This window comes from Thalassophryne amazonica, chromosome 8, assembly GCF_902500255.1.
Source record: "Thalassophryne amazonica chromosome 8, fThaAma1.1, whole genome shotgun sequence".
Taxonomy (NCBI): Eukaryota; Metazoa; Chordata; class Actinopteri; order Batrachoidiformes; family Batrachoididae; genus Thalassophryne; species Thalassophryne amazonica.
In genome coordinates, this window is record NC_047110.1 from 55,532,882 (window position 1) to 55,541,357 (window position 8,476).

Here is an 8,476-nt window from a genome sequence, read left to right on the forward strand (position 1 = left end):
TGGGCCGCGGCCTCAACTTTACCTAAATTCTGGGTCTTTTAGTGAAGTTTAGGGCTAGTGGCCGGCGATCACCTTAGTATTTCTCTGTTTTTCTTGTTGTTTAATGCTGACAAATTATATAGTGTTTCTTGTCTTTCTGATGCCTGATTGTTTTTTTCTCTCTAAGGTGCAGCTCCATCCAGAGATGGGAGTTGTGTTCATGTTGGCAATCCTCCTGTCCTGTGCGCCAATATGCATTTCTTGTATATTCGTCCGTGAATTGTTCTCTGAATTGTTCTGTGAATTGTTCTGTAATTTATGTTTGTAGCATGGCCCAAGCAGAGGGTCACCCCTTTGAGTCTGGTCTGCTTGAGGTTTCTTCCTCAGAGGGAGTTTTTCCTTACCACTGTTGCTCTGGGGGTTGGTAAGCTTAGACCTTACCTGTGTGAAGCGCTTTGAGGCAACTCTGTTGTGATTTGGCGCTATATAAATGAAAATAAGAAGAAATAAGAAAGAAAAGACAAAATCAGCAAAAATAACATTACAAGTTGACTGTGCCCTTTAAATCCAAAAAAATGTAATGTAAAAAAAAAATCCAGAAAAATGTAATAAGCTGACAGCTTTTTCTTTTCATTTCTTATTCTTCTCCACCTGCTTGAATATATTATTCATGTTTATTATTTTTCATAGGCCAGTTGAACCAGAAATAAAAACCAGCAGCCACAATTTCATACTTATTCTTGGTCAAACCAATGAGAGAAGCGCTGTTGATCAAAGAAAACAGTCAGAGAAGACTAACTTTGTTATACCTTCTTGTGTGTCATAAACAGAATTCTTTTTTATTAGGCTTTAAGACTTTTGCAGTTGTTCTTTATTGCGGATATGAGTGTGCTTATTTGGAGAGCATTGCTGTTACACTTATTATAAGCAAACCGTTTCATATTACACCCACAGTCAACATTTCCTCTAGTTCAATTAAATAACACAGTGGAAAACATAGCATTTGGAAATTTCCTTCTTTGTGAGAATTAAAACAATATTTGTTCCTGTTGTTCCTGTTTCATATGTGCTCGTCTGTCTCAGTTCCTGTCCCACCAATGGCGCTGCATTGAATTTATCGTACCAAAATAAGGCAACTGTAGAGTTTCCATTTGGCTCAAAGAACTGGCCGTTAAAGTAAAACAGACTTGTTTCCGATTACATCTGGATTATGTCAAACTACATGACAGTGTACAATTGTGGAATACAACAGTTCCTTATCCCTAAATGCAGTGATTGTTGCCAGTAATGTTAAAACATCTGAGCTACAGTAACACTATATATACATCATGTTGGTCTGTCTTTCATTTTCTATGCATCTACTTTTAATCTGTCTTTATGACATCCTTATACACTGACTGTCTTATTGCAGACTGTAAACCTTCCCTCAGAGGGCTGCTGTGCAATAAGGTCAGCAGTCACTGGGAATTGCAGGTTCTGGCATTGGAACAAGTGGCAGGGTGATAAATGGGAGCAATCTCACAGCTGTTACAGATTCACAAACATTTTACTTGAGGGAGGGGGGAATAGGAAGCCTTTTGCTGCATTATAAATATACTTAACATTCCTACTTTCTCTCACTATACATTTGTAGATCTATATAAGATCTATACAGATGGATAGATAGTTGTGTTGTTTTTCCTAAACTGTACATGTTTTGTATACACAATGTACTGTGTTTTAACAAAAAGCCATGCACTATCTACAATACAGTATATGTTATATCTATGAAATCGACTTTTCTTCTCAATAAATAGTAATAAATTATCCACCATATTTTGTACATTCTATTGCACATTATTTGCATCACTGCTTTGGATTAAAATTTTCCCTTTTTCACCATGACCTGATATAGGTTTTAGCTGCTTTTATTCACTAAGATGCAAGTTCTTTCACTCCACATCTTCAGAAGAGAGACATTTCTGCCTGGTGTCTTTCTCGTCAAAAGTCACCTTTTTGTTCCTTTTGGGGTCAATCCAGGAGTTGTGTATAATAGCGTTATTGGGTGTAGGATCTGCCTCAATGATTGACACCACTCTCTTCTTCATCTTGCTTTTCAAGACCTTTTGGAACTTCTGCCTAGTGAAAGCATACAGTAGTGGGTGAAAGATAGTGGTCCCATAAGCCATGACCAGGAAGCCCAGTCTCAGCTTGACCATCAGGTCACTGGGGCCTAAGGTCAGGATAACAGTGTTGAGTACAGTGATGGGTGTCCAGCAAAGAAGGAAGGTAGACACAATTAAGAGGGACATCCTGAAACCCTCTTTTGGCGTTCCCGCCTTTCGCGGTGGCGTTTAACAGCCCTGCGCAAGGCAATAATGACAGAAACAGAGGTGCGCATTCCTAGAGTAGGGTTACGGCTTCCGCTGCTCTGGGATGCATCTGTAACTTCTTGCTGTGTTGTCATGGCAGTCATCGATGGGCGCTTTTTTCTGCGAGCTTTCTTCTTTTGTGAACCATGAAAACGAGTGCCAATGCGAATGTTGAGAGCCTGGAGGATCTTTGAGTAGGTGATGAGCATAACAATTGCAGTAAAGAAAAAAATTGGTATCTGAGCTAGTAAGTGGTAATAGAGGCCAAGTTCTGTGTAATATTGGTTTGTATGGACCACAGTCTCCACCACTGTCTGGTTTAGTTCAGAGTTACCCTGGGAAAAGAAACCCACCTCGATAAATGGCACAAGGAAACTAACAAAAGACACCACCCAAATGGCAGCCAGGAGGGCTAGGGCACGGCCCATGGTCAGCACCCGGTTGGCCGGTTTGACTGAGATGTCGTAACGATCAAGCGTGATGGCAAGCACATTAGCAGCAGTAGCAACACTAGCAAAGGAAACGCAGGCTTCATGGAAGCAGCAAACGAGGGCAGTGTCTCCCTCCAAAGAGAGCAGCACCACCACAATCGTGAGGGGGATGCAACACACGCATACCAGCACATCCAACACGTGGAGGTTCACAGTGACAATGTTACTGACAGAGCTAATGAGGTTAGACTTCATACAGTAGAGGGCGAGTACAGTGAGGTTCGAGCTCAGGCCGAGGATGATTTCCAGCATGAGGAAGCCAGTCAGGGAGACCTGGAAGCTGACGGGATAGGGATAAAGGCTGGGGGTCGCCGGACTCATGGTGCGGCTGATGGGTTCAGTGTTGTCGGTGACTGTAACGTTGCTCATGGTGGCTTCTTCTTCCAGACCGGGAAGGATATGCATTATCCTATATGAAAGGTTGACAGAAAAAAAATTATATGAGGAGGAGGAAGAAAATGAACCTGTGTTTGTGCATCTCTAGGAAGTTGTAATAAACACACATCTGACAAATTTTGTCAGGCACAAAACTGCCAGTTATTAAAAAATTCAGGAAGTCTTAAGTTTTAATGAGAAATACTGCGACTGAATACATAATGGTCTTATGAAATGTCCTGCACATAGTATGACTAACTACAATCTGCATTACTCCTTCCAAAGATGCTTGAATTCTTGATCACTATGTTGTGAAAAATTCAAATAAATGTGTAATTGTAATGGTTTAGCGTCTAAGGTTTTATTGGTGGCTTTAAGTGTCTCAACAATGTGTGCAAGCTGACATTTTAGTGCATTAGCATTTATGCATAATGAACATGGAACAATGGTCTGGATGAAGATAAATGATCTTTAACAACATTCCTGTTATGTGTCGGACGCAGCCCGGAGAACCACCAGCGTTTGAAGGACCCAGTATAAAATAAGCAGAGCACGGTACAAAGGATAACAGAGTTTAATGAACATAACAGTGCTGTAAAAAATATAAAAGTGCGCTGTCTGGCGTGGTGGATTGCGGTGCGCTCCCAGCAGCGCCAACGGTCCGGAGCCAGAACTGGTTCGGACCCAAGGACCCCGCCGACACCCCCCAGGTGGCCGCGACAAACCGAGTCTGTGAAAGAGGAATCATTATGTGAGTCCACACTCAACACACAGAGAGAACGCTCAAAGGTGCACAAACAGCAAACACTTCCTGGCTTAATTACTAATCAGCTTCCCACCCTGCAGGCATGGAACATCCAGTTCACAAACTCACTGCAGCGGAAGCTGATTAAATGACCAACATACAGCTCAATATAATAAGGTGTGAGGGACACCATATTTACTGACTGTATAAATGTTAGTCACAAAATCTAACGTACCTCAGGAAGTGTGCTGATGAGCGTGAGACCTCACCCTCTCCTCTTTCACAGACCATGCATCAAACCTGGACGTTCTCTGCATCCACTGATGATGAGATGGCTCCCGAGACGACGATCTCACCCGTCTGGTCACAAGGTCGAGTCTCTGGCAAATACACACTGTGTACTCCAGTCTTAAATGCCACCATGTTCCAATCCATGTAGATGCACCACAGCTGTGAGTCCTGACGAGCCGCAGGTGATCAGGGTGAGGTCCTGATAAACTCAGCTACACAGCCACTCAGTCCCAAATGCAAGCCACCTGGAAGGAAAAACAAAAGACAGAAACAAAAAGGCAGCCAGGCCCCCCAGCCATACAACAATTCCAACAATTGTAGAAGAAAGTTCAGAATTCCAAGTGTTTAAAACATTTGGTTTGAAAGTAATTTAAACCAGCCGAATATTCTTGATCTACAATTGTGTAAAAAAAAATCAGCCAAAACTAATTAAACAGAATAGGAGAAAATTCACACATAAGAAACTCCAAATTCACCGAATCAATGAATTGATTTATCTAAGCAGGTTTTTGTCAATGGGCTAATTCCTTAATTGACTTCACTGCAACTCTATTTGGGACTGTAATTACAGTAACACTGGGATTGGAGGGATTTCATTATATGCATGCTTCAGGCTAAAATTGAAATCTTGGATAAGTATGTGCCATACTAACTATTATTTGAAGCAATATTTACCCTTCCCTGCAGCACTATCTGAATACCAGGGCTGTGAAATCAGGCCACAGAGTCCATGTTAGATCCACAGAGACGAGCATCACATCCAAACTTAGCCAAAGGAAAAGTTTACGTTCACACAGAGCCTCCAACGAGGGTTTTCTGTTCACTGCTTGTTTGTCCCAGTAAGACTGACAGCCAGAACAACACCTGTCTGTCTCCCCAAAGATTAACTACAGGCTTCCGGGTTTTTATTTTTTTTCTCATTGTCATTGCAAGAATGCTTGGGAATGAGCCACCTGCAGTCTCTGGAGGAGATGGACTAAAGGCTAATGCCCTCTGCAGACCTTTTCTGTGTTCTTCTCTCAGGCAGGTGTGTTTGCTTTGGTAATGGTGACGGCACTGACAGATAAGCGGAAACGGGATAAGATGTTGGAACAACTTCCTGCTTATAATCTCATGATATTCCCAGGCAGGCAAGATACAGCCAACCAACACCACAGTGTGATACAGAGTCTTTCCTTTGCTATGGGCCAGAATATACTGTGCATGTTCCAGTCCATATCCTCACGAGCAGTCAGTCAGGGTTACAAATATTAAACAAAAACAATATCCATCAGCTTTTAATCCAACAGGAAGATTTTGTCAGCTGGCTGTGTCCATTCCTCATTGTGCACCACGGTATTGTCCAGAATTTGTCCAGGAGAGGTCACTGCGTCCAGGAAATGTCCAGGCACGTGTCTCCCGTGGGATGTGTAATCAAACAGGCCTTCCCTCTCTATGTTTCTCATTAGTCTCTGTCGGCCTGACTCCATCTGCCACTGACTTGTAAACCCAGCTCAGGTTTCCAGTTTAACCCCTTCAACATGCTGACCCCTCAGTCAGCGGTGCAAATTAGTAGAGCGCAGTCATCACGACACGTGATCAGCAGCGGGGGGGTCGACACGCACGTTACTCGTAGGTCATCTTCATTAGAAGCTTGTGGAAGTGACATCACCAGAGATGTTGATTATCACAAAGATCCCGGTTGGCGATTGGACGTGAGCCACTGCACAAGGCATCATGCGTCTGTCTTCCAATCCTGCACCGTCCTCACAATGTGACCTGAAGAGACAGAAAGCAAAGGGCGATAGGTGATAGTGAGGAAGAAGAAGAAAGCATGGGGGGATGCACCAGTAAACATACGCATATCCTCATTTGAGAGGTGACAAGAAAACTCTCATGAGCATAGCAACAAGCCTGTGATGTCTTATGTTCCTGCGTAGCGCCTCACGCGCTATACATCTTTTGCATTGCATCTTCAGAACATAAGCACTGCTAATGTGTTTGCATAAAGGAAACCAACATCACTCATCCTGGTTGCAATATTGGCAGTTGTAATATTTTGTTGTCCTAATTGCATGTGATGTAAATGACAGCAGGGAAATGCATGATGTTAATTACAGTGTAGTACAATCACAATTAGAATTAACTGCTTGTGTAATCCTGGTGGCAGGACACTAGTCGAGAGCTTCTGTGCAACCTGATTCCACAAGGAACATGTATAAAAGATGCTGCTGCCTTCTCACATGTTAGGATATGTGAGACACTTTGTTTTTCTTTTTTCTTTTTTTGAGAAATGTCTGCATCCTTATGGTTGTACGAGGGAGGAATGCCACAGCTAGACAGTAACAGCAGCACATGAGAGAGATGCAAAGGATACATGGTGCATTTTCCTTCACAGTCATGCATAAAAGAGACGTATTCATATTAAAGGTATGCACACAGTGGAATATCAAGCCTCTGTGACAGCAATGCATGTGGCAGATGTGCACCTTAATACATAATGCATGTTATCAAAATCATTTTGCTGCATTAGTTTGCAGTATTTGCTTGGAATTATTATTATTATTATCATATGCATTGAAATGAATCCATTCCAAGTCACTTTAACGATAACCATGTTTCTTTCTGCAGAGTATGAATAATGTAATCCCTTCTCAACCCACGCATTGACATTTCGGCGTTGCTGTAAATTACTGGAGATGAATGATGTGTTCGGTGATCAAACAGGTAAGAAGAGAGCACCATCAAACACGCACCATGCAGGGTAAACACAGATGTTCCAGAGCCATGCTGTCCTCTCTCTCTCTCCTGGCAGCTCTTCAACAATTCAGGTCGACTGATGCAAACTGCTGCTTGATGCTTCCATCCGTAATCCAAGAATTACGTTTGAATACTGATGAGCATACAGCAGTCAAACATTTTACATGTGTTCCTTCTTCTCCATCACTTTCCTCAGTCCTGAACAGAGAAAAACAAATCCACAGAGATTATTCCTGCCAGGGATGCTTGTCAGATTTTTCATTTTGTTGTCTTCTTTTCTCTTCGTACGGACCGTGGCTGTAAAGACAAGTCCTGATTTCACCAACTCTGCCTCTCTGCTCTTGATAGGAGTGCGAACATCACACTCCTGGTATCTCTCTATCTCCCGCTCTGCTCTCCTCTCTGTCTCTCTCTCACTCACTCCCCCTTTCCCTCTCCCTCTCTCTCTTACTGCAGAGGTTTGCAGTGCTCCCCCATTCCTGATTGGTCTCCTGTAATAGGCTTAACCCTTTAAAGCTCAGACGAGGTGAGGTATTTCCCTTTTGGTGTATGACTGTATATTCTCCTCCTCCCAGCCAATGCTTTGACACCACTACTACTGATCTGGGGCAGGATTTGAGGTAACCTCCCCTGTTGTGATGCAAACACCTGAAGAACAAAAACTAGAAAATGTTGCGATGAAAGTAGTTTTTGTTTTGAGAGAATAAATGAAATAAATTTGTCAAAAATGATTTGTGCACAGGTTATCCTCACAAAAAATGTGAAAAGCAATACACAGACATTTGTACGTGCCATGTCACCAAAAAAGCAGAAATGGCAGGTTTTTTATTAGGAAAAAAGGGTAGAAAATGCACTTGTTGTTATAACCCTAACCCTGACCCTAAAGCACATTTCTGAACATGAAATGTGAAATGTGTGTTGTGCATGTGCATGAAAATCTTTATGAATATGCACAAACTATCGCTCTTTACCTTTTATATGATATATGAAACGCATGAGAATTTGTTGTTGTGCACCATGGGGGCCATGATGGACACAGCATGCAAGCAGAAAAAAGTCTAATGGGACGGTATGGAAAATGCAAATTTTGTTAGAAACTCCACAGGGATTCTTACATCTACGTTGACTTTAATTTCATTGCAGGCAGTATGAACTCAAGATAACCCGGGAGTCACCGTCATTTAATTTGTTATTATACATCCATTCCTGCATTTCTGGCCTGCAACACATTCCAAAAAAATGTTGGGACACTAAATCATTTACCATTTTCTAATGTTGTCATTCCTTCTCACAGCACTTAAAAGACATTTTGATATTGAAGATAGCAAACGATGAAGCATGTCAGGTGTTATTTTGTCCCATTGTTCCTGCAAACATACGCCCCTCACATTTAACTCAAATAAGATGGAATGCCACACGAATCCTCATTCGTGTGGCATTCCATCTCACATTCAGGCAAATTGGAGGTGCACTCGAAATCCTCGTACAGCATTCTTACAGCAGTC

At 42.2% G+C, this 8,476-nt stretch overlaps 1 protein-coding gene across 1 annotated transcript; it reads right to left on the bottom strand.

Annotated features, from left to right (window-relative positions):
* Positions 1-997: 997 nt before the first annotated feature.
* Positions 998-7,432, bottom strand: LOC117515641 (G-protein coupled receptor 22-like). Its single transcript, XM_034176290.1, is given in 4 exon segments — positions 998-2,278; positions 2,281-3,230; positions 4,908-5,990; positions 6,968-7,432. Coding segments are annotated over 2 exon segments (1,314 nt in total). The 5' UTR covers positions 3,227-3,230; positions 4,908-5,990; positions 6,968-7,432; the 3' UTR covers positions 998-1,910.
* Between the last annotated feature and the right edge of the window lie 1,044 nt (positions 7,433-8,476).